Source organism: Zosterops lateralis, assembly GCF_965231275.1.
Source record: "Zosterops lateralis genome assembly, chromosome: 3".
NCBI classification, from domain to species: domain Eukaryota; kingdom Metazoa; phylum Chordata; class Aves; order Passeriformes; family Zosteropidae; genus Zosterops; species Zosterops lateralis.
In genome coordinates this window covers 47974078-48001332 of record NC_139764.1, presented here as the reverse complement: position 1 = coordinate 48001332, position 27255 = coordinate 47974078, and the positions used below count along the sequence as shown (strand labels likewise).

Sequence of the window (27255 nt, the reverse complement as noted above, 5' to 3'; positions counted from 1 at the left end):
TAATTAAGAGCCAGGGGAGGTGAGAGCCAACACCTCCCCTGCAGCCGCAGCCTTCTCCGGGTGATGTTTCCTTACTCGTTTACGAGACAATAGCCGAAAAAAAATAAATTAAGGAGGGGGGAGAAAATGACTGATCCTTCTGTATGAGATAATGGATGAGCCCGGGATGACCTGTTTTTTTCCTTGCGGTGGAGCGGTGCTGAAGACAGAGGGCACCCGCGCCCAGCCCACCGCCGTGGCCCCGCCGCCAGCGCGCCAGCTCGGGGCGGCCGGGGAGCCGCCGATGCCCGCCCGCAGCCGCAGCCGGGGAGCCGCTGCCTCGCCCGGCCAGGTACGTCTCAGGGGTGACCCAACGAGCGGGGCGCGGGGCTCGGCCCGAGGGGCGGGCAGGGCGGGCAGATGGCACCGGGGCTGCCCGGGGAGCCTGTTCGGGCTCTGCCCCTGCGGGCGCGGACGCGCGGCCACTCCGGCTCCCCTCTCTCGGAGCGTCGCCTTCCCCGGGAGCGTCTCCGGCCCCGCTGGGCGGACGCGCAGCCCCCCGGCCCCGGCACCCTGCCCGCCAGCCCGGGGCGGTGATGCCGCGGCGGGCTCCGAGCGCCGGGAGGGCTGTGCGGGGTGTCAGCGGGTGTGTGCGGGCGGTGCGGGTGTGTGCGTGTGCCGGCCGCGCTGCCTGTGCATCCGGGGACGGCGCGGCAGCAGCGCCCGGCGGGGGCAGAAGTTTTGGGGAAGCGCCCCGCAGTGCTGGCGGGCGGCCGAGCCGGCGGTGGCGGGGCCGGGACGGCGGGACACTGGAGCGCCGGGCAGCGGGGGGTCGGGACAGCGGGACTGCGGGCAGGGGACGGCGGGACAGGACGGGGACACAGCGGACGGGGGCGCGGCGGGGCTGGGGCTCGGTCCGGCAGCTGCCGGGCGCTGTCTCGGGTGCTGACGGCTCCTCGTGCAACAGGGACCCGGCCCGGCCGCGCTCCCGGGCGGCGGTGACAGTGGCATCTTCCCTCCCAGCACGGCGTTCCCAGCCGCCAAGCCCTGCCGCCGGGCTCCCCGCCGCTCCCCGCCCGAAGCCTGTCTGTACGGGACTTTGCCCGCTGTTGCCTTAGTAACTAATATGTATTTTCCCCTGCTTTCATGTGGGTGTCCCTGACTGGATTACAGTTTTGCCCCCTACACACGGAAAGTTGATCTAAAGTGTAGAGTGCCTCCTTTCTTCCTCCCTTCGCTGACCTTTAAATGACATTTCCCGTGGCTGGCAGGGCAGATCACTCACTTTCTCTTTTTACTCACGTTATGGATGGAGAAAGGAAATGTCTAAACTGAGAAAGATGCCTTCAGGTAATCAGAAGGCAAAGGAAGAAGTGCTTGTCACTCTGCTTTCAGGGCTGGGGTCGCTGGGGCCAGGCTAGGGCTCTTCTCCTGCCAGCTGCCTGCCTCCTGAAACTTTTAAAACTTCCCGGGGACAGAGGGGGTGTGTGTGCTTGCTGGACAGGCGGGAAGTGGCCACCTGGGCTTGAAAAGCAGACACAAAAAGGATTGTAGAAACTCAACATATGTGAGTACGCCTGATCGTGTATCAAGGCAAATAAATACATGATTTAATCCCTCTTGAAACTTCTTGTTGAGAGGCTTATCGAAGCAAATTGCCCTGGGCTATTGAGAAAGCAGTCATCTCCAGCTGTGCGGGGTTGCTTTATGGACCTCAGATTTGACATCAGCTTTCTGGTTAGCCCGTTTTATCCCCTTTTTCTGTGCCACCAGGTTAAAAGTCACTAGGATGACGGCTGTCTTGGCACCCTCAAGAGTGATGCTGTGAGGCTTTGCTGTGATGGTACTCGGAGCAACCTGGCCGTCGTCAGGGAGAAGCAGATGCCATTTCCTACATGTCCTTAAACCATGTGCAGGCAAGGGGAGCCCATGAAATTCGTAACCTGGGTCTGGATGACATCGTGCAACAAAATGATTGGTGTGCTGCTGGTCTTTTTCCCTGCTCTGCTCCTGGAGATGGACGTGCTGCCCAGGAGTGCTGGTCGGAAGGTTCTTCTGTCTGCAGCGTCCTCACAACGCTCGGTGGCTCGGACGGACGGGGATGTCATCATCGGGGCCCTCTTCTCTGTCCATCACCAGCCGCCAGCCGAGAAAGTGCCCGAGAGGAAGTGTGGGGAAATCCGGGAGCAATACGGCATCCAGAGAGTCGAAGCCATGTTTCACACTTTGGATAAAATTAACGCGGACCCGGTCCTGCTACCGAACATCACCCTGGGCAGCGAGATCCGAGACTCCTGCTGGCACTCCTCCGTGGCCCTGGAGCAGAGCATCGAGTTCATACGGGACTCTCTCATCTCCATCAGGGATGACAGGGACGGAGGCACCCGCTGCATTTCCGACTCACAGACCCAGCCCCAGAGCAGAGTGAAAAAGCCCATCGCGGGGGTCATCGGCCCTGGCTCCAGCTCAGTTGCCATCCAAGTCCAAAATCTGCTCCAGCTCTTCGACATCCCCCAGATCGCTTATTCCGCCACCAGCATCGACCTGAGTGACAAAACGCTGTACAAGTACTTCCTCAGGGTGGTCCCCTCTGACACGCTGCAGGCCAGGGCCATGCTTGACATCGTCAAGCGCTACAACTGGACCTACGTCTCTGCCGTGCACACGGAAGGTGGGTATGGGGCAGCCCCGCAGGTCCGTGGGGTTGGTGAGTCCATGGGGATGGTGTATTCGGTCCCTACCGTGGCGAGGAGTTGGACAAAACGGAATGAGGGCTTGGCAGGGACTCCAGGATTAGCTGCTGGCTTTGCTGCGTGTGAATTGATTTCCTGGGTCTGCAAACAGAGAGGAAAGAAAGCTGAAAATCCCTCCCCTGTCCAGGTAGCCCCTGCAAAGGCAGGTGCCGTGGGAAAGGGCAGGTAGAGGCTCATGCAGCTTGCATGCATCTTGACCAATAGTCAAACCTATCACTCTGCATCATCTGTTCATAGTCAACAGGTCTTCTTAATCTTAAATATCAAAAGAAAAATAGCAATAGCAAGGTTGTTTTAAAGAGGAGACATTGGTTTATAGCCAGGTTAGATGGACCAACATAAATTGCAGTAGTAATTGCATTTGATAAAAAATAAACTCTTGTGATATTATTGTGATATTGCTGTAGTCCAGTTGTGGTCTTCAAAATGGGATTTCTAAGTATAAAAGTGCAAATCTGACCACATTATTGCCATAGCTTTGCAACTCTTCTGTTTATCTGAGTGTATATTTCGTATGGATTTGATTTATGATTCCCTGTGCTTACTGAGCTGACTCCATACCTTTCATTCTCACAGAGATGACTAAGTAAAATGAGGTAAGAATATATACTGTGATGAAAAAAATAAAAGAATCTCCAGGAAGAGTTCTGTATTTACAACATTTAGAAGGGAACTGGATTGCTCTAGACACCACAACCAGAAAATTCTGCAGTTTGAGGGGGCTGGGGGACAAGTGAGAGCATGAAGCAATGACCTGACATTTGCAGTTCATTTATACCCTGTTAAGATGAGAAAATGAGCTGCTAGCAAGACTCCAACATGAGCTATTAAGATTCTTTATTGTTGACAGATATGATTAGATCCTGTGGAAGGCCAGGATGACAAATAAACACGAAAGGGGTAAATTCTTTGTTGCTCTAAATAGCTGTCTCTCCCTTCAAGGCACTCTGGGGTGCTCTGCTCACTCACTGTGCCTGAGGAGTTACCTTAAGGGACTGGCTGTCTTTCTGACCCACTCCTGTTAACATTAGTGGACCTTACCTCCTCTGGAAAAGACAATACCTTCTGAAGTTTCATTTTAAAACAGATCGTTATAAGCAGCAACTTGAGTCTTTTTTTTTGTGAGAAATTTTATTTAGATACCTATTTTTATGAATGTTACTGGCTGATGAAAAATAATTGTTGCAAGATATTTTTAGACTTCTGAAGTGATACTTTTGAAAATAGGGGTAGACCACAGGTCAACACTCTTCTTAGGAAAGGTCACAATAATTTTACAGATCATGCAGTTTGAGATTCAGATTTTCTTTTTTATTGGTAATCTGTGTCTGTGTTTTATTGTTAAATTCAAGCCAAAAATATCACTTATGTAACAAGCTTCAACTTTTGCACTGCTTTCCAGAAAGACAAATTATTGACCCCAACCCAATTGCTGTTGGGAAGATTCCGAAGGCTTTTTTCCCTTCTATTTAAAGTGAAATTAGAATTCATGAAAATTGGTGTAAATGGTTGCATTTCTGTTGTTTCAAATCCCATGCATTCACTGTTTTGTTAAAGGTGAAATCATTCTTCACAGACAACACAAAACCACTCTGAATAATAGTCTGTGTGAGCAGAGCTGCTCCATCCATGCTATGTTAGGAAATACGGGCATAAAGCGTAGTCAGAAACTTTCCTCCTCCAGAATTACTCATAGGCCTCTACACTGTCTTTATGGTGGGTGGGCTGCAAAATGTGCTGGGAGGAATTCTAGGGTATCACTGTTTGGAGAATGTCTTTACCAGGGACTATGAGGAAGGGGCGTGTTTCTAGGAAATGCACAGGTTGATACTGTGAAGAAGTTAATTCCTTCCCCATCCAGGTGCTCCAGATCCAATTTGACCCCCTTTCCAGAGCAGAAAAGCTGCTTCTTTCCTACTTGACCTCTGGTTCTCATGGGGATAGACAATGCTCAGCTCTTGTAGGCGCCCAGCCACAAGAGGATGCAGTGAGACCACTGAGCTGCACTGTGTCAGCGAGCCATGCTCCTCAGTCCTCACTGACCCAGGGCAGGGTCATGGAAGCTGCCCAGAGAGATAAGCCATTCCCAGCCTGAACCATCCAACTCCTCTGCTTACCCTTCCTCTGCTCCTGCAGCCTAACTGAAGTTGGCTGAATACCCAAACCAACACCTGAGTACACAATCATAGATTTAAAGATAATCAGAAATAAATACCACACCATTTGTTGCCCAAGTTTCTTAACATGAAGCCCACATGTGCCATGAGAATGAATGAAAAGAAGTCATCCATACAGGATGATGTGTTTAAGTAGTTTGCATTTGACATGGAAGTTTATTCCTTGTGTGTCAATATGATAATTAATCAGTGATGATGACTTTTAACTACACTCAATCTCGACACTCTGGTACATGAAGGTGCATGGAGATGTGCCAGACTTTTTGGGGTTTTTTACACAGTGATTTATTACCTGGGTAAAAAATTCTCAGTCAGTCAATAAAATCTGTTTTCAGAGGTCCACATAGCACATTGCTCCTTTTAGATTAAAATTGACACATAAACATCCACATTAAAGAAGAAAGAAAGGATTAGTGTGTCTGGTTATTTTATTTTGTATTCCAGTTGAGCATAGTTGCCCATCATAAGAGTTAATTTTTTGTCAGAGTGGGCAAGTGTCTTTAAATGCTGTAACAAATCTGTGCATCTGTCAGTGTAAGGCTGTATGACCACATAGTATTTGCAAAGCATTTTCAAGGCTATTTTTTTTTTTTTAAGTTTTCTTCAAAGATAATTCTGTGTTGGAGTTCTGGACATGTCCACATCTCAGATTTGAGGCTTGAAAGTCATTCTTATCTTGAAATGCACATAAGTGGATGCTTAACTTTGAGCCAAAGCTTCCTGTGGAAATCAAAGGCATCAAAAAGCACATGGGTTCAATTGGACACAATCCTTAGTGTGATAAGGGCAGAAGGAGCAACACTTGCTAAGGGTAACTTTCCAAGTGAGATATTCTGGTCTTTAGCCAGATAACCTCAGAGTCAGGTATTCTTCTCTACTTAGACCAGGCAGCCACTGGTGATTTGGTAACACTGTGAAGAGTTATAAGGGAACACTTTCTTCCTTGCCTGGAGAAGAGCCTCTGGGCTGCCTCTGGAACAAGACAAGAGATAGCAAGCACCACTGCTGTGCTGCTTTCATGCTGAAGACAGAGAAATTAATGGGGTTGCCACCAGAAAATGTAGAATGGTTATGAGGTTGCTGTAGGTTACACTGACTTCCAAAACCCACAAGACACCTGCACCCTGGCTAGTGATCAGCATGAAGTCTCCATCAAATCCCTCACTTTTAGCTGTTCCTCTTGTGCACAGAGCAGGAGAGATGATGGTGTAAATAGTCCTTTTATCACCTCAACTTCTAAATACCTGACTTCCGAATAAGCAAATAGAAATAGTTAGCGACTGTACCTGGATTTCATTTCCATCATTGCCTACCTGTCAGCCTTATAAAATGTATGTAAGCATTCATTTGAATGCTGGTTGCCATTTATGGACCATGGTTACACTTTATTGTACAAATACTCCTTTATAAATGAGATTTCCATTCCAACAGATTAACATGCAGACTTTGCAGAAGCAACTTTGGAAATGAAATGATTAAGATAATTGCACCAAATTTGGGCTGGTTAGAAATTAATTTTAGAGAACAGTGAGATGTTTCTGGTCTTGATTAAATTCTGTCAGATTTGTTTGCCAGGCTGTTCCTTTTTCTTGAGTATAAGGCTTAAAATGAACTATGATGAAGCAGATGGCACAACTGTAAAGACTTTCAGATCAAAGTAGATGGTAAGTATATTATCTTCACAATGATTTTTGGTAACCTGATTGCTGCACGCTATCCATCGTAAAGGAGACTCATAAACATGGTTATATTTATGTTGGAAAGAGGATGCAAAGGAGCAAGTCCTGCACTTTATTGTAAATTTCACAAGAAATAAATTTATTCAGTAGAACCTACTAAAGTAGCTTTAGATATGCTGAAAGATAATACTTCTGTTTAAAGATAAGTCAGGCTATATTGATCAAATAGCTCAAAGGAATGATTTTCATAAAATTGTACTTATTTTCTCAAAGGTGTTTCTAACAATGTTCTATTATTAATTCTATGGTGTCACTCAGTGATTAATACTTTTTGATAAAATTATTGTCAGGCAACAGAATAAGGAATTCCAGTTCAAATATTTGAAATTTAGGAGTGTACAAATGTTTCTATAGATACCAACAATTACAAAAATGGTCTTAAAGGTTAAGGTCATGTCGTGGTATGAATTGTGCTGAGATGTGTGTTCATAAATGCATATTTCAATCTAATTGTTTCTGTGTTTAACTTGCTTCATTACCTATCTTCAGAGTCTTTGTGACAGGAAAAAAAGGAAAGTCTTATATTGCAAGGGAAACAGAAATTAGTTTCAAAACAAGTATCCCTACATTGGATGGATCCCATTAACTGTATTAATAATGTATATATAAGGTGATGGGAGAATAATTTTCATAGATTACATTGGAAAAAATTATGGTTGTCGGCAAAGACTGTAGAAATCAAGAGAAAATCCTTCTTGAAAAAGTATTGCTTTGCATTACTCCTAAATTCACAAATAATATAGCTTTTCAACTACAAAACTGGCAGCTGCATGAGTTGTATCAGCTCAAAAGGTTCATCGAACTCCTGTGCCTGCCTTCTCAGCAATACTGCTAGAGTTCATATTTATCAGTCAGCACAATGCCTTCATTTGTGCTTTATTTTTTTATACATTATGTCCTTGCTATCAAATTTTTATGACCTACAATCTTTGTTAACTCCTGCAGGTTTCTTGTCTCACTGAAGACTTTAAAAAATGTTAAATGACCCTAGCTTTCTCAAAACACTGTGTGAAAATATACCTTTGAAACTAACATGGAGGTGCTTGCACTGAGGTTTCTTAAGACAGAAAACAAAAAACTACGTGGAGTAAAATCATATAACTGAAGCAGTGTCACCCACTGGGAAAGATTCTTTAGTGGCCTGATACATCAGTGAGCTGGTAACTGTAGTGAGAGACCAGAAGCATTGCACCTGCCACATGCAGCCCAGAAAAATGCTGATCAAAGCCGTTACTAACTGTGGCTCTGGGACCCAGGCAAAGCAATACAGGGATTTCAGTTTATCTTCTGGGTGGCAGCAGTGCTTGCTGCACAAGCCACTGTCACAGATGGCAGTAATTAACACGTGGGCCTGCAGTGTGAACAGGAGGGCCAGGAATTGATTGGACATGATTTCACCTAAAGAAAGTGTCCTTTCACCTGTGGGTATCTAAGGAATGCTAAGGGTTATCACCAGGGGAGAGGCATGCAAGGGACAAATGCCATCCAGTGGGTAACCAGCTCAGGTTTGCAGTCTAATTTTTCAATAGTGTTTTCTCAAACATTATTATTACTATCAATATACATCTTAAAGAACAATTTCTAAATCTAGTTTGCCAGCAGAAAGTTGGCTGTTGAGAGAGAGGCTGAATATGAACAGGAACAAGAGTAGGATAGAGCATATTTCCACAGTTCCAGTTTGTTGCAAGTTCCAAAGTCCTAGGGCTAGCAGCCACCAATGAATGTTTCCTTTAGGAGTTTGTCCAGTCTCATTTTGTATCATTTATACTTTGGTCTCTAGAGTATTACAGAACCACAGAATGGTTAAGGTTGTGACAGACCACTGGAGGTCATCTAATCCAGCCTCCCTGCTCAAGTGGGGTCCACTGAAGCATGTTACTCAGGATTTTGTCTCAGTTGGCTTTTGTATATCTCCTGAGAAGGACATTCCATAATCTTTTTGGTCAGCCTGTTCCAGTGCTCATTAACACAGGAAAGAAGTTCTCCCTCAATCTTATAAATTAATTGTATCATGTGTGAAGAAATGTTTCCTTAAAACTGTTCTCTGATAACTGCATTACCTTCAGAAGTTCATGCAAAACTATTCATCATTTGTTAATTCGAAATTTGTTAATTTTTAAATCCATAATTTGTTAATGATTTGTTAATCATTATTTTGTACTTCTAAATCCAATATGAAATGTGGGCAAGCAGAGCTACATTCAGTGTTCAGGGTGGGGCTACACCATGGTTAAACCCCCTTGCAAGGTAACAATTTCGGTATTGTGCTCAGACCTTTTCTGATAAACTTCCAGTCATCCATTAATTTTTTGATTACTGCCATTGCACTGAATGGATGTTGTCAGAAAATACCTTGAAATTACCACAAAATCTTCTAAAATGGTAAGGCTTACTTCAGGGGCCATTAAACACAGGGTTTTCCTCATGTGTTACCCTTAGTTTATTAATACAAATTTTATTTGCTACACTTTGGTTCCTATCTGTTAGCCTATTATCAATCCAGGACTTTCTGTTATATCCTGTATTACCTCTATTTCTGTCAGAGACTTTAATAAGAGAACTCATCAAAAGCTTTCTTAAGTCCTAAGTACTCTATAGTGATTGTATTACTCATATGGTTACCTGCTCCAAAAAAGAAGTCTAATTAGCTTCTGAGATATGTGAGTGTTTTATCTTTTTGGAAAGTTATGTTAATTTTTCCTTGATATGGCATATTTATTTATTTGAAGCATAACACTGTTTTGTTGTTGTTCCTACCAATTAGCTTTGTGAAGAAATATCTGAAGTCTGCAGAAATATCATGTCTGTTGTTCACTGGATTACCCTCTATGCCTCTCTACTCTCCATAAATTCAGTTAAAAATGAAAACTGATACATGGAAATATAAATTTTTTTTCTACTTTACTTCTTTTTTTTTTTTTTTTTTGTGCTAAGGCCCCTGCACCTGGCGTTAACATGCCACAATAGAAAATTAGCTGGTCTTGGAAGTTCACCTTATGAATTTGGATTTGTTCTAAAATATATTCTTTTGACACTCAGAGACACTGGTTCATTTCTATCCTACATAAGGAATGACCATTGTGTGAGATCTATCCTATTTGCCTTCACAGACAGTGCAGACTCATAGAATTAATTTTTCTGTTGTGGTTTAATCTTCCCTGAGTGCTCTCTTTATATATTTGGTTATCATTGAATATCAGGCTAGTTTCCCATTTCTTGAATATTTGAAGAATGGTGGGTTATTAGATTCTATCCTTTGTGTCTCAAAATTGTTCCATCTTGTGTTTTGTGGTTTTATATTTCAATTTTCAAAGTATACTCTGTTTTCTTTCTCTCATTAGGACAAAACTTCGACTTTTCAAAGTATTTATTTATATTTATTTTGTTTTGTTTATTTTAATAGCATTATGAAATTTACTTTTTTGCTTTGTCATGCCAGCTTTTTTGATCCTTTTGAATCTTTTGCTCTCAGCCTCTCGTATTCCTGACCAGCCTTCATGGAATTTGTTCATATTTCACTCTTTTGGCTACTCCTTTTAATGTCCTTGAAATTAGGATTAGCTGTCTCATTTTGATGTCATTTATTTTGCTTTGAATTTAATTTTACTTTTACTGATTTTTTTTTTAATTTTACATGCAGCTTTTTTCTGTCCAAATATCACTAAAGTATAGTCACAATTGCAGACTACTTTTTTAACAGTTAGATCTTAACAATTTGTATGTGGCTTAAGACTAAATCAAGAGTTGTTTCTTCCTTTGTGAGTTCAATGAGCAAATGAGTAACACATGAAACACATGAAAAAGAAATCAATATACAGTATGTAAGATTTGCCTTCATTTTCCATTACCCAACCTACCTACAGAGCCAGAGTGTCTTAATAACATTTTGTGACATGGGTGCTGTGCATGACAAGCTCTTTCCTCTTCTGCTGAGCCACTGTCCAAGTGGCTTGTGTCTATCAAAAACCAGTGTGACAGATACTTCATTTTACTGACAAGTCATATTGTTTGTTCTGTAGAATTGTGGTCCTTTGTTCAAACAATTTTCACTCATAATCTCTCTTGAATATTTTTATAAACAAATGAATTTCTTAAAGGATATTTGAATTATGTTAACAGCCATCAATGATTTATAAGTATCTTGAAAATTTGACAGTAATATTTTAAGCATGGACATTTGGCAGTTCTGGTAGGCAAAGCAGAGAAGGTCATGTCCCATGCTGATGCAGAAAGCAAGTGTAGCAATAAGGCTCCTGTCAAATGTTCATTGAAGTTAATTGGTGGCCCTCTGTTGAGTCCAGTGGATCCCAAATGGAGCTCAGCACAGCCATCAGATATTGTCTTTTCAAGTCATTGAGCTGTCAATATGCAGAAAACCATAAAAATCTGCAGGGACTGTGAATACCACATCTAGGTGTATGCCACAGTTAATTGGAAGTAGTGCAAAATTGTGCAAAAACAAAACTATGTTTGTCGGATTTGCATAGATATTAGAGGATATTCAGTTACATAACTTTTCCCTTCCAACTAGAAGGAGGGTGAATCTAGTTCTTCCCATTCAAGTACTCCAGTGAATTTAACACTTGCTTCTCTTTGCAAAACGTTTGAGGAACAAACAAACCTTCATTTTCTTAAATGCAGTTGTTTCACTAGCAACATTCATCCTTATTCATCTGCGGATACAGATGGGTTTGTACAAACTAGTAATTTCCCAGACATTTATTCAAACCAAACTCATCCTGGGAAACCAGACGTGAATATTGCTGAAATTACAGCTATTGGGAATCTGAATAAGTGTTCATAAATACTCTCTTAAAATGTTTGGCCAGGCTTCATTGAACATTGAATATCTTTTCCTAGGTGGAGTGGAATATAAAAGTCAAATTTGCAATTAATTGTCAGGAAGTGAGAAAACCTTTGAAGCTTGTATATAAGCCTTTCTTACCAATGTAGTGTTGTGGAAAGGCTTCAGCAAATGGAAATTTGACATGTAGAAGTTCATGTTGGATATTGAAATTGGTGATCCTCCTAATGAGAATATATTTCCCTAACTGCAAGTTCCACGTGAGTAGATCTCAGTCTCCTGCCAAAACAGCAAATATGTGAAACTGAATATTGGTAGCACTGTTAAGAACTGCTGTGTTGTGAGCACTGGAAAATGGTATTTGAGAGACTGGAAAGTAAAAATCCAATCCTACAGGACTATTCAGAAAAGGTTACAGTAGCAGGCTGACAGCATTTTGGAGGATGCCCTTGTTTTCCAGGCCATATTTCCTGGGAGGAAAAATCCATTCAGCATTGGATTAAAAACTCTGCAGCTATCAGCTATATGAACAAAGTGCTGAGCTGGGACAGCTGCTCCACTGGAACAAAAGTGTTGAAGATTTTGAGAAGAGGGAATGAGCCAGATGGCAGCCCTGACAGCAGCCCTGACAGACTGGGTGTCACTTAGTCCTTTCTGGTTCCCTTCTACCCTCAAGGCATTACAATTGTAGCTCTCAGGTGTCACTGCATTTCCTGTCAAATAGACTTAACCTTCCTCATTCAGGTGGATGCCTGAACAACTTCAAATCATTCTTTGTCCACTGTCAAGTTAGACCAGGACACCGACATCTGACAGCTCAGTCTGGGTGTATTAAGTGACATGGTGCCAGTGTGTGTCACCTAGAGGCAGAATTCCTTCCCTTTCCCCCATAGTGCCAACCTGGAAATTATGTTATGACTGGAAGGTTCTCCAGGAGTTCCTTATGAATTTATCACCAAACTCAGAAAAAGATAAAAATACTCTATTAAACATATGCCCCTAACCATGCTCTAGTCATGTCCTTCAATGTTGGCATCCAGAAGAAGGGTAGGATAAGGATGTAGTAAAAGTGGCATTGAGATAGTGATGTGCAAAACTGATGCTGTGAAGTTGAATGAGTCAACAAATATGGATTTCAATATATTATAGGACAGCCAAAAAATGGACAGTATTGAGTTATGCCAAAAATCCAAACACAAAAGACAAATGAGCTATGCCAGACAGCTCTGGCTACCAAGACAGAAATCCCCAGAATAATAGTAAGATGGTGATGCAGACTTCAGCTGACAAAAAATTGTAATTAAATTAAAACCAATCAGTGTGACACTATGAAGAATAGATCTTCTCAAATAAACCTGATTTTATTCCCTGATGAAAATGCAAACTTGGAAGTTACAGATTGAAAGAGCAGATCAAGTATCTTACATTTCTTTTCAGGCACTGAATCAGAATTACAGAATATTTTTCTTAAAAAAGCCCTGTGCAATGTCAGAAAAACAGATGTTCCATAAATTCAAACTCAGCACACTGATCTCAGCAAGTAAAGGGTGACCATCAAGTGCAGCTTATGTAGGAGAATTGTGTCCTTGAAAGAAGTCCTAATACACTTTATGATTATAGAGCAACTGTATATAAAAAAATTCCCAACTCAAAAGCTAGTGTCATCCTTGAGAAAGTGGGAACTTCACCTCAATCTAAGAATTATTGCTTTTAATTTTGGAATTTCTTCAGTTCTGTTGTCAACTTTTAAAAATCAATATTAAAATATTGAAAAGAGATAAGGATAAAACCCTGAATTATTTGAGGGCTGGAAAAAAGTGCTTAACAGCAGGAATCCAAACCAGCTTAATCTGTCTGGTTTGCAAAAGGAGATTCAGTTTTATGTGTGAAAAATGCTTCATTTCCTCCAAGCAAACAAAGCTGCTGGGAACCACAGGGCTCTGCATCCTAACAGTTAAATGCAAACAAAGCCCTGGCTGCTGGCAAGCCAACAAATTCCAATTAGAAAAAAGACCAATGTTTTAACTTGTTCTGGTGATTAATCACTGAGATAAATGACTGAGGAAAGTTCAGCCTTTTGATGTTTTGTAATCAAAATTAGCTGCAGATATTCCAGAACAGTTTTATTTGAAATGAGTCTCACTGGACGCAGCACAGCTGGATCTGGAGCAAATGTATGGGCTGGAATTTGATAGGTGGTAGTGGTCAGATAATAAGAGCTGGCAATTCTTTTGTCATTAAATCTTATTAATTTGTGAATAGTTTTGATTATGTTAGGAGACAAGAAAAATGTTTTATGAAAAAGTAGCTTAATATTTTGATTATTCAGCTGCCTAGGACCATCCAAAGTATCCTGTGCTGTGGATACTTATTGTAGAGGAAGACAAAGTCAGGACAAATTAATCCTATCAGTCAAATTCAGCCCACTGTTTCAGTTTACATGCAGTATTTAAAGTCAGTATTTGCCCTCTCATCAGCAGTTAGTGCCTGTAATGCATTTCGCCCTTAGACTACAGAACCCCAGTTCCTACTGGTTTTGTTTGCTTGGGGGAGATTTCCCTTTTCATGTGGAATTTGTACTTCATTTATTCTCCTACTTAGATGACATAGGTGACATAGATGTTGGCCCCTGTGACTGAAGCAAGTGTTCTAAAAAGATGCAGTGACATTTTCCAGTGGTCTCACTAATTAGAGTACTGCTTTGTACCTAAAATGATTTAATTCATATGACAGCCCATGCAAAGTAAATGAATTAAAAAAAACACTTGGACAGAAAACAAGAACTTGATAGCTAGGTTAATTAACATTTTTACCCAGCAGATTTTCTAGAAATAAATTCAGTGCTGAATTTCTGATAATCTATTTTAATTTCAACAGACATCATATGGACATCAATATTTTCTGGTTGTTTCAGATCTCAGACAACATGTTATAACAGAATCCCTTCATGCAATGAACATCTTAATGTCCTTTTACAAGACAACAGAGTATAGCCATGTTTGTAAAATCCTTTGTCCTTGTCACATCTACTTCTGATTTTTCTATTGAGTCCAAATATATGTGAAATAATGCATCCCACCTTTGTCATAGATGTGTTGTTGTCTGTGAAGTGAGAAACAGGAATGCACTGGTACCACAAATATCCAGAGTCACATAACTGCTTTTTATAGTTCATATCCTGAGCACATATGAATAATAAAATTGTCTTCAAAGTTCTGGTAAAACATCTGTATTCAGAGCTATGGTTTAACTTTAATGAAGTCAATAGGAGCTATTGACTGAAATTTAGCCATGGTGATGCTATGTGATGATCTTGTAAGGTACAGAATGCTCTTGCTTGATCTGAAATGGCAAGTGAATGCTATCTTTAAGCACTTGGATTATGGAGGGCAAGAACTAACCACACACTTATACAACACAGTTTCTGGGGGTAGATGGCATCACAACAGTGCCCAGTGCCTACAAGATGAGGCTGGGTTTGCTTATCTCACATTAAAGAAAGGCCTTTTACTGATAAAGCAGACACTTATGAGCCTTTTAAGGGACTCTGTAGTGGGTTAGTCTAGGGGGAAACAAAAGAGCCCTAGAACTGTGCATATCAAGGGATTATGAAAATTGATGAGTGGGTTAAATAAAGACAGGCTGCAAACCACTGGAGAAAAAGGGCAGGATTTTGGATGTGCTGTTTTGAAGTGACAGGTAAAGTTAGTTGCTGCTGTCTTTCTTAATTTAGAGTGGACTGCTGAAATAACTGAAAAACTGCTTAGGTTTGCTTTCTAATGTCTAATTATTTCTAATTTTATGAATAGAAGATCAAGGTAAGCAGGCAGGTAACTGAGTGTTAAAAATTAATTGTATTTACCCATGTGAAAACTATGATTTATTTCTAAGTATTTTGTGTGTTTTGCCCTAATTACTCATTTGCTATGCTGGATTACACTATGGTAAATGTCACCTGGATTTTTTTCCTCTCTCTTTTATAATGAATAATCTTAAAGTGCTAATTTGTATGTTCTTAAATTCTCAAGTTTAGGCAGTGCTTTTATCATAATATATTCAGGAAAATAACACTCAAAGCAGAAGAAGAAAGAAACTACTTCTGTGTGTCTGTCACACAAAGACTTCTGATGTAAAAGGCTATTGGCTTTTATGGTGTTGCCAGGTTTCTTATATTTCTACAAACTTTAACTCCCAGGGATGCTATCTTAAATTGTCTACCCTCTAAAAAATGCTAATCTAAAATTTGGAACACACAGTGTTTTGTGGAACAGAAATTAAAAAAAAAAAAAGATATAGATCATATTTAGAACAAGCACTATCTGTGCTTAATTTCTTAGTAGGCAGGTTTCTTTTTCAAACAGCAGCATGCAGAAGACAACTGGAAACTACCATGAAAAGGCACTGCCTTGTTTTGGGGGGAAATTTGTGGATATGATAGGATTTTTGTTGAATCATTTGCTTTTACTGAATCAGCGCCTTAGAAAAATGGAAAATATCCTATAGGAATCTTCTACCTGTCTCTGCCTCTGACTCCAGGTCTCATCATCTCATCCTATAATAACCATAACCAGTACCGTTCTGTATCTTGCCTTCTAGTCTTTCCTACAACTCCCTCTCCCAGTCCTGGATCTCAGAATCTCTATTGATACTGAGAGCAGTCTCTAAAAACCTCGGTTGACTTTTCATTGCTTTCACAAGGTACTGCCTTATGGAAAAGCACACAAGTGCTGCAAAATCACTCATCTTCAGTGCTGTCCTTTTCATGTTTTAACATAATCCACCAGATTTTTGGAGTTTGGAAAATTAGGCATAAGCATCTCTAAATGATACAGAATGCATGATCATGCCCTCTGTCAATAGCAAGTGCATTTTCTTTAGACTGGAGAAAACCAAATGCCTGAGCTGACCTGCAAGCTTAGTTTTTAGACAGGCAAAGAATTTGAAAAAACTTTGTAGTCATTACAATTAGATCATAAATGGATGTTTTTTCCTAAATTATTTTAAAATAAGAATAAGATTAACTTTCAATTTGATTTCATTGATGTCCATTGAAGATTTGCCACTGATTTCTGTAGGAAGTTTGGTTTTAATTATTATACAATTTCAAGGCAAATATACATGTACATATAAGCAAAATGTAAATATATATGAGGAAAGAGGGCTATAAAACATGGAATCTGAGGGAAAGTCTGTACATCTTACAAATAGAAAAAAATATTTCTTCAGTTTGCCTTATTTTTGTGTAGAAAAATTTCAGGGATACATTCTAAAAGTGTAAATCTCTATAAGGAATTGCTCCATGGTAATGTATATCTGAATTTCAGTCTCAGGGAAATTTTATGCTGATACTAATGATCTTCATGGTGACAAAGTCCAATGTTACTTAGAATAAAGGGAAAAGGGTGTTCTCTATACTGTAGTCAGGCACACCAATCGGCAAAAGCATGCATTTTAATAAAAAGAGGGAATGGGTGGAGCACACCTGCAAGCACAGATTCTTTACCCTTAATTTCTGCAATTTTGATTTTACTCAGAGCATTTAAGTTCTGTGTGTAGCAAGAAGTTCTGCTCACTGCCAATGAGGAGTAGAAAAGTAGAAAAGAGGGATCTAAATATGTGTCCCAGTTAAACGAAGAGAAAAAACAAAACAAGAAATGTTTTACCTTTACCTTGGCTACAGACATAAGTGATTAATTCATGTATTTTTTTATGGAAAAGTGTTTCAGACAACTGGAATAATTTCAAAATTATGAAAAATCATTCAACATTAATTTCAAAATTAAGAATATTTTCTTAAGTGAGCACTCTTAAGAGCCAAGGAAGGACACATGAGGTCCTTATGGGTTCTTATTATAAGTGTTCTCTCACTGATCACACTAACTGAAGAGGTTCTGAAACAACTTTTCCCTGAGAAGACAAGAATACTATTTTTTGAAGCGTTACTGTCAAATGTGACACTGCTGTATTTTCCAAGAAATATTTCTGTGTTTGTTTCTCCAAGTGGAGGGTTGACCCTGACTAGTGGTCAACCACCCCACACAGCTGCTTTCTCACTCCTCCCTGCTTTGTACCAAGGGGACAAGGAGAGAAAATAGATGGAAAAAGAGTGAATCCAAATAGCTGCAAATCCAAAACACAGCCCCATACAGGCTGGTATAAGGAAAGTTCACTCCATTGCAGCCAGATCTAGTAGAGTCTAGCTCAAGAAACAACTTATTCAGGGATTAAGCCACTCTCCTATGTGAAAGATATATTTTCTTATTTTCTCGTGTTGAAATCGAAGCTATATTGCCCACTTGTCTGATGAGTGCTCTAAATGCTGAACTGCTTTATTTGAACTTTTATGTCTGCAGAGGCCTCTTTGAGTTTGTAATCACACTGAAACTTTCACAATACCTTAGAGATAATGGCATTAGCATTTCAAACTCTAGCCACTCAAGGACTTAGAAGTGTAAAATTATTTAATCTTGATTTACAGCCTAGAGCACTCTTATGGACAATTCCTATGTTGCATGCTTTGTGCTTAAGTAGCCTGTATACCTGTGTGACCAGCTCTACTGATGAGATACAGAAATATATTACAGATAAATGACATTTCATACACCTCTGTTTGAAAATTTCTCCATTTATTAAAGATGTTTCCAAGTTTTGTAGAAGTTGTAGTCTTATGAGAACTTCAACTGCTTTGAAATAGGAGACATATTTTAGGAATATAGAGTAGAGACAGAGTTCTAGCCTTAGAACCACTTGAGGAGAAGTTTCCCAATACAAAGTTCAACTTAAAAATCACACAATTCCAAACATTTTCTTCAAGGATTTGTTACACTGTATAATTGCATGCGTGCACTTAACCCACTTTGAAATCCAGCCTGGTAAGTTCCTTAATATCAACGGTTCTCTTGAAATGTTGTTCTAGAATTTAATTCCTTCTACAATTAAAAGCTGCTTAATGCTTTACTTTTGGATGGTGCTTTGGAGTTTGTTTGTTTGTTTATTTGTTTTTGATCTGAGAAGGAGGCTCAGATGAAAGGCTTAGAGCCTTGTGTAGCTCACTTGAAGTCACATCTTCCTGTCTTTCATGATCTTGATGGCTCCTCTTTGAGATTGCACCATTTTCCCATTATCTTGTAATGCTGGATATCAGTGCAGAAATAGTTGCAATACTGTGAAATAGTTAAGTGGTACTATTACTACAGTACCACACTTACTTAGATAATTAAACCCCAATTCTATTGGTTTTTTAGCCACAGCATTACTTTTAGTGCTTATTTACTCCATTTATTGAGTCAGTAATTGCATCCCATGATGGACTCCAAGATCCCACATATGCAGCATATTTAGTTCCTAAAAGATTAAATTTATATGTGTATTTAACAGCATATTTCTTTGTCTATGTCCAGTTTACTGATTAACCTAGATCAGGCTGCACTGGAAATATGTCTCCCAATCTTTCTGTCATTTGCAAATGTTATTGGTAATGCTTTTGTATTTTTGTTTTTCCAGGTCATTGATTAATGTTAACTTGTAAAATCTAAGGACACATCCTTATGGGACACAATAAAGAGAAACAAAATCAATTAGTGTTCCTTTACTGCAAGTGTATGTTGAAACCTACCAGCCAGACTTTAATCTACTTTATGTCTGCAGTACTGATTCTTATCATTCCAGGTTCATAGCCAAAACGTCACACAAAATGAAAGTAGATGTCCTGCGGAAATTGAATAGCATTGCATTGACTATATTACTTTTGATAACCAAGATTATGAATTCAGTTATAAGAGATGATTTGGATAACTGAAGTGGAAACACCTAGTTTCCACATCCACATAATGGTTGGCAACCCTTTACATTGCCCTATTCCCTTAATTTTTTTGGTACAAAAATTCCATGTCAGCTGACAAAATAATCCATTATTTTGTCCAAAATGGATGTCAGGCTGACAGACCTGTAAGTACTCAGGTTAACTCACTTATCCTTTTAAATACTGCACAACACTGCCTTTGTTGCAGACCTCTGGCACTTCACAACTTCCAACAGCTATTGAAAATAGTTTCTAGTAGTCCAGGCGCTCATCAGCAACTTCTGTCAGAAGTTATCTGCACACATCCATTTAAAAATGCCTGCCTTTTGGAGCTGCCACTTGATTTCCTTCTGAGCTGGGAAGGGACATTGCCATTCATCATCCCCATCAACACCATCACCATTTTCTGGTATGTATACGTTATCTGTCTCTTTCCCAAAATACAGAAAATAAAAAATTATTAAAAGATTTTTTTTCTGTTCTGCAGAATCCCTTCTAGCACTGACACATTATCATTGTCCCTTTTTTTCTTTCTTTTCTAAAGTTCCTGGGTTCCTGAAAGCTTACTTTTCTAAAGCTCTCACCTTTTGGACTGCAATATCACCTACCAAATGGCATAATTTCATTTTTTCTGTAAGAGGAAAGCCAGTTCAGATCTAAGCAAAGAAAATGGCTGGAAGGGGTTACTGGGAGAGGAGAGGCAGAGGAAGGCCCTGCTCTGCTGCCCAGTTTTAGGATCCATATTTCAGGATCTGCCAGGAGCAACCAACTTGCTGCCCCAAAGCTTTCACCTGTCCCTAAATCCCAGGGCCCCTTCTGCCATCTAATAATGCCTTTGACTAAATTTGAGTCAGCTCCAGTTACAGAGCTCCCTGTGTAGCAGATGGCTGGTGGTGCTGTGTATTCAGAAGATGGAAAGTCTCTAATGATGTTGCTCACAAAGATTGCCCAGTCAACATTTGGCCACTTGAGTCATTGTTGTGTCTTTAGTTGTGCCTGCACTTGGGTTTTGCATTGAAGAAGCAACGGTATTTTGTTTCTCGAGGATGGTAAGCACAGCAGTTTTCTCAGGGGAAGTGTCTATTTCAAGTGTAGTGTTCTGACATAACTATGAGAAAAGAAAGAAAAAAATGTCATTTGTGGTAAAAAAGCCAACTTCATGGGACCCCATTGATAGGAGACAAAACCAGCTCATCTGTCTCTTGCTCTGTAAACATACATGAACATACAGAAGTGCTTCAGATGTTTTTAATTGACATTTTGTTTTATGTTCATCAACCTCTATTAATATGAATACCCACTCAGAATAAAACATTGCTTAGGAGGGGAGAAAAAGCCCCTACTAATCCATTCAAATTAAGTTGTCAAGAAAAAAAGAGTTTGCAGAGATCTCAAGAAATGTTAAGAAAACAAGAAAGCTTTCTGCCTTTGCATTTTCTTCAGATTTGTTACATTAAGATTGCAGGCATCATGTCAGATGAGCAGCAGTGCTTGTGAGAGTGCATTTATCAAGTGCTAACAAGAGGATGAAGGAAAATTGAAATTCCATTACAATCTTATTCTTTGTTAAAAGTAAAGTATTAAATTTTGCACTAATTCATTTTGACAGATGATATTCTGACAGAACTGAGATCTATAACAAAATGTGACTTAAGTGGATACAATTCAGGAAGTGGTGTTTCATTTTTTCATCCTAGTATTATGATATCAATGTAACAGATATTTCAGATTTGGATTTCTTTTGTCTTAAATCCATTTATCTTTGATCATCAATACTTTTTTTTTATAGGCAGACGTACTTACAAAAACAGCAAAATCATTAGCTTCTTAGACTGTAAGAAAAATGAAGTAAGTAGTCTGATTAATATTGTCAAGGAAAACTGTCTCATAGCCTCTATTCCCAGGCAATATGTGTGATAAATATTAAGTATGTTGTTTTTACCGACCTTTTCTGTCTCAGGTTGGATTTTTTTCATTGGAAATGCAAAGATTATTATAACTGCTGATGAGACTTAACAGAAGATCAAGTGCTGTGGGGGGAACTCTTACAAGTCACTTTTCTATAAAGCTTCAGTTACATCTCTCTTTGGGGTGTAGGGTTGAAAGCAAGGCTGATACTGAGTGTTCTGACAAGATATTGCAGAGGTTTTTCAGATATAGTTTTTACTCTTGATTGTTTGCTGGTAATTGAGATAAACTCTAATCTTTGACTGAGAAGTGCCAAGGGAAACTCATTTCACCAGGATTTTAGTCCAGATAAAGCCCCTGCTGTTCCTGAGCTTTTCTTTAGATGTTATAATGAGGCTTCTCTAATGCTCACTGAGTGAAAGTGGTTACAAGGAAAGCATCAACCACAACTATGTTAGCAAGCAGTACAGGCACAAAGCTGCCAGACCGCTGTACTGCTTCAGAGGTCGATTAAGGCTTACATGAAGAGAGGTGATTCTCCCCAGGCAGATGTATTTGGAGTGTGCCACCAAAACTGGTCCCAGCACCACTGAGAACCTAGTTACTACTCAGTTGTCTTTCTGAGAGTGTTTGCTTTTCCCTCACAACTGAATAATGAAAAAAATCTTGGTGAAAAGAGAGGACAAAAAAAGGATAATCAGATACAGTTCCTTTGGCTGCAAACTGCAAGGCAATAAATTATTTCAGAAGATTCCTGTATGTTAATTAGGTAAATAAACTTTGCCTGTTTTCCTTTGTTAAATAATTGCAGTAAAGTGTCAGATGATGCATTAAAAGTACTGTCTTTAAGTATCCTCTTTAAATAAGAAGTTAAACTTACCCCTAACAGAGTCTGGTGATTTACATTTTTTATCAGATCCTGTTTTATTTCCTCTCTAATCTCTTCGTTTTGTTTTTAGCATGTCTTATTAGTTTGATATGCGACTTTGTTAGCTAAGGAACATGCTATAAGACAGTTTGGAAATGCTTTCTTTCTATACTGTGAGAATTCTCAGAGGCATTGTATAACCCTGAAACCCTCTTTTTTTTTCAGCAGTCCTTTGCTTAAGCCTCTGTTTTTGAAAAATCAAATCAATAGATATTCAGTCCAGATAAATTTAGACTTTTTTTAAAGGAGCACCATGGAAATGTTTGTTTTCAATTTAATAAGAGCTTGAAATTTCTCAGAAAGTGCTAACCTAAGATTAGGGCAGACAAACTACTGAAGTAAAAATGGAAATCCTTATGCAAAAATACTATGCCAATAGTCATCAGCTTTTATTATTGTTATAGAGTAAAGCCTTTTCACAGAATCACAGAATATTCACAGAGCTGGAAGGCACCCACAAGGATTGAGTCCAACTTTTAAGTGAATGGCCCACACAGGGGTCAGAAAAATGAATGATTTTAATTTTTAGATAAATCTTGATGACCTTTAGCAGACTTCAGAAGCTTTTTGCAGGGCCGTTTATCTTTTCTCATTCTTTGGTAATCTTGCCTTGGCTCTTTGACTCATAAATAAGATAGATGTATTTGATGGTTTTCCAGAGTTCAGTAACAATTTCTGGAGTTTTCTTATAATGTTCTTAGATTTTTCCACTCTGTACAGTGAGGGTTCTTTTAATTAATCTCAAAAGATAATTGGTTTATCTCTCAGATTCCCAAAAACCTGTGAATGGATTTTGTCAACTATGCCTTTGGGTTTTTAAACATGGCTCTTCTGTACTGCTGTATCTGCTGGAAATTAAGTCCCTTTGTATCTGTACAGGCAACAGGCACCCAAGGAACAGACAGAGGAATGTTGGAACCAAGAGAGGCAAAAGTGAGAAGACAAATGCTACTTATATTTATTAAAATCTCCAAACTTACACAACCTTTATCCTTTTGCTTCCCTCTGCATTTTTAAAATTGTCAGAAATATAACCCCCAACTCCAACTCCTTCTTCTGTTTTTGTACTTGTATATGTACGTAACCCCTGATTCAATAAGGCAAATCTGCATCCTCAAAACAGTAGTTTTTTGTCCTCACTCTGTCATTTAACATGCTTTCCAACAGCTTATAAATAGTCAAGTTATCAAAGCTGAAAACTGAGGTCTGCCTAACACGTCTCCTCATAGTATGTTAATATGCATAACCATATGCTTTTCTGATTATATTAAAACCTGGACAGATGTATAGGATAAGACTGCAGTTCATTTGGAAATACCATAGAAATGTGAGATATGTTTTTGAGGAAAAGCTAATCTTAGACACAAGATCTTGTACGCATAAAATACGAAAACCCAATTGTTGTTATGTAGGAGGGAGGACTACAGAAAAGTCTAGCCAATTCAGTCTAAGTTAATACAAATTCTGTTGATAATTTTGAAGTTTGTTGTTGCCAATGATTTTGCAGGAAAGGGCTTGCTCATTGTTGTGCCAGTAATTCCTGTCATCAGGCTGACATTTCAAGAGCAGCCTTCTGCATTTGTACCCACCCTCCCAGGTGCATCAAAAACACATTCACACCCTCTCCTCAGCCCTGTGCCCAGGAAGGGGCCTCAGTGACAGTAGGAGAGAGGCCATTGAGCTACCCAAACTGTCAGCCCAGACCACCTTTGGTGGGCATCTTTCTCTCTCCATATGGGAGAGCAACAGCTTGGAATGAGTTGCAATGCCTTGCTCATGGAATTGGTGCATATTGCATATGTGAAAGAGTTTCTTACCTCCTCATTCCTCTGGGTAAACATCCTAGAGCAGTTTAAACCAAATCCATGAAGGAAATAAGCTGAAACGTGTGACAACAATTTGTCTGTGGTTTTAGACTGACAATCTTTTCTCCCTCCCTTCCCCACTGATATTTTATCTGTGCAATCAGGAAGTCTTGGGGTGGATTCTGATGATACCAAAGGAAATGAACAGTGGCTAAGTTCGATATTACCTTCTGAGGCTTGAACAGTCTCAAAGGAGACAGAGAAAATTTTGCATATAGACCATATTTTAAACAAAATCACTGTTCACTATTTTTTGAACACATAGATAATGAAAAGTATACCAGCATTTTAGAAACAGAGAAACACTGCTTATAAGAATACAGCTGAATACATTCTACACCTTCTAGGAGAATCTCTATCATGTAAGGGGGATCTACCCAGTCCTTGAGCATCTCTGCGCTCAGAGCAGACTCACAGATGCCCCAAAGTTCCCTATTCCAAGCAGCTGTGGGTTTGTTTCTCTATATAATTACATACAGAAACATCACTCTTTTAACCCAGGTTAATCATAGAGTCTAGCAGGAGAGTGCTCTTCAAAATAGAGTAAGGCAAAAGTTACATCCTAAGAAGAATCATTATTTTCTTTCCACTAATAACAGGGGAAGCATCAGTATTTGCTATGTTATTTTTGATGAAATCTTGGTTCTGTACTAACAATAATCAAATCTAACAAATATTATGGAGGAGAGAAGATTATGTGAGACTTCTACAAAAAATATAACAGATCTTATTCTAAGTTCCAGAAATGCTTCGTTGAGAGAGAAAGAGTTTGTGTGAAACCTCAGTGGTATACAGAATTTGCAATGGCCTTTGCACTGCTGATTTTTTTCTCTAAGAAGACCTATTTTTCCTCTCCGTCTATTTAACATTTTTATTAACTTTATGTGAGCTTGCTGTCATAAAGACCCTCTCCATTCTTTTGGTTCTCTTTTCTTTTAACACTTGGCCAACATAACACCTTTGCTTACTATCAATTTGAGTTACTAAAGGTTTATGGTAATTACTTTAATTTGAAGAGAAAGTGAACTTTTTTTTTTCCTAAAAAAAAAGGAAAAGAAAGGAACAAAGAAAGAAAATATAAAGTGAAAAATGGTTTATTTTTTGATCTCATATGTGTTTTGGTATCAGCACCAATTTACTAATTTATATTTGGATTAGATATGAGAAGTCAATGATATTTAGCCTGAAAACTTTCTATGCATCTGAAAGATTCAGTATCTTCTCACTTGTTCACATCTTGTCACAGAACATTATGTTATTTCATACCAGAAGCATGTTAGTGATGTCAGATTATACAATGCCAAAATGGAATTTGTAGTGCCTTGCACTTTTGGATCAGAGAGAGAGAGAAAGAAATAGGAAAAGCAGAAAGAAAGTGGAAGAGAGAAAGAAAAAGACTGACAGAAAGAACATTAGTTGGAAAGATACTCACCACCCTTGTGGATCCAGCAGTGTCCCACTTGTCCTCTTATTTTGATTCTCTTGCTGGTGGGGGTCCCATGAAACACAGTATGTTCAGGTATCCATGGGAACATGCCAAGCACCTCTGCACTAGGGAGTTTTACACTGTCTTTTGCAATACACTGCAGATCTGTGGAAGGCCTTAGGAATGAGTCTGGGGAGCTCCTGAGGTCCTTGATGGGGTTTTATGACCCTTTTTAAAACAAGCCACCTGCTTCTCATGTGAATGTCCTGTGTGAATGAGACATTCCCAGTGGTTGGAGAAGATTTACAACTGAGCTAGTTTGTATGAGGAAAGACTCTCTGCAGGGTCTATTTCTTATCTGGCTTGTAGGCTCTGGTGATGGGTGTTCAAACCCTCTGTACCAGAGGTTTTGCCATCATACACACAAAAACTCTTCTCCTCCCCTTGGCTGGCAGGGAGAGTGTGCAAACCTGGCCTCAGCAAATGAGTCTGTGGACTATGGCCTCCCTGCCCCAAACCCAGCCAGAGCTGATTTTGAGCACAGCTGCTGGGTTTGGCATTCCTTGTGGACACATTCTTCTCCTTCAGCCTTGTTTATTTCTCCTTGGACCAGAGATAATTTAGCAATACTGCCACCTTTATTTTATCTTGAGTTCCCATCACAATCCAAATTCCCCAAATCCAGGAGCCATATTTGGGGTGAGATGGTGGTGACAGTGATGCTGAGAGGGTGGACTTTGATGGTAGCAGCCTCTTAATACTGTTTGCCCAAAGTCCTTTGGTGATCTTCATAGTGTTTAAGACAATTATGATTTTTAAGTCTCTTATACATCCCTGTGGCGCCCAGTCAGAGCTTTAGAGATGGATTTTCTGACACTCCCACTGGTACAAGTACATTTATTTAACTGCTATATTCTTCTTTGTCAAAAATAGATTTATTGCTGGAGAGAAATATATGGAATATTTTAGTGTGCAGATCAGACCTATCGCACATGTTGTCATGAGATCAAGAGGCATCTATGTCAATCATTTATTGGTTCAGTCATGGCAGAAATATTGAACACACTGAAAATCACTCCTTGATGAATACCTTCATCAAAACTCTTGGCACACAGGGGCTGTGCTGTCTCCCAATGCTGTTGCATGCACATAGAATGACCCATAATGCTTTTGCCAAAAAGATCACATCTGCACAGCTGCAGATGTATTTCTCCTGGCTCTGAGACGTGAGATCAGAGCCAGCCATGTCAATGCTATTCTTTGGCCACTGTCAAGGCCAAAAGCTTTGCTTCTTCATTATCAACAGGGTGCCAAAGCTGAGGCCAGCAGGCCACCCAAATCTGCCTCACAGTCTGCCACCTCCCAGCCTGCTTTGGCATAGCTGACACAGTGTTCCTGGAGATCTTGTACACAGCCCGCTGTGCAGGCACGGCTGCCTTGCCCTCAGTAGCTGCTGCTTCTGGATGCGCTCAATGTTTGCACAGCCCCGGCCTCTCTCCTCCATGATGCACCTGCCACTGCTCCATCTGTGGACACCTGCCTCCCCTCGCTCTCCTCCTTCTCATCCTGGGTTCCCGTGCCAACTCCAAGGCTCCTAGGGCACAGTGTGGCCTCAGAGCCTGCCCTGCCATCAGCCTGCCCTGGGAACCCCATTCCAGGCCAGTGTGGCTGCTCTGCCGGCTCTGACCCGTCCCAGGCCCGGCACCAGTGCCATCTCCCCTCGGCCATTCTGCTGGTGTCCAGTTTCTCTGAGGGTTTTGGGCCTCTTTGGGAAAAGACAAGGTGGTGGGAGCAAGCAGGGTTTGTCCAGCTTCCCTCACACATGCCAGGGCCTGCAGCTTTGTGTGGGCTTTTGACAGAGTGTCTCTCCTTGCC

The 27255-nt window shown here is 40.2% G+C and overlaps 1 protein-coding gene across 2 annotated transcripts in view; it reads left to right on the top strand.

Annotated features, from left to right (window-relative positions):
• Nucleotides 1–1935: 1935 nt before the first annotated feature.
• The window catches only part of GRM1 (glutamate metabotropic receptor 1), a gene marked incomplete at both ends in the record, with an annotated part of 172946 nt that continues 147626 nt past the window's right edge, over nt 1936–27255 (top strand). Inside the window, one exon of one of the 2 annotated variants that reach the window (XM_083857233.1) lies at nt 1936–2650. In XM_083857233.1, the coding sequence (XP_083713359.1) occupies nt 1951–2650 (700 nt within the window). The remainder of the gene's footprint in view (nt 2651–27255) is intronic. The other variant, XM_083857234.1, reaches the window with a different exon arrangement.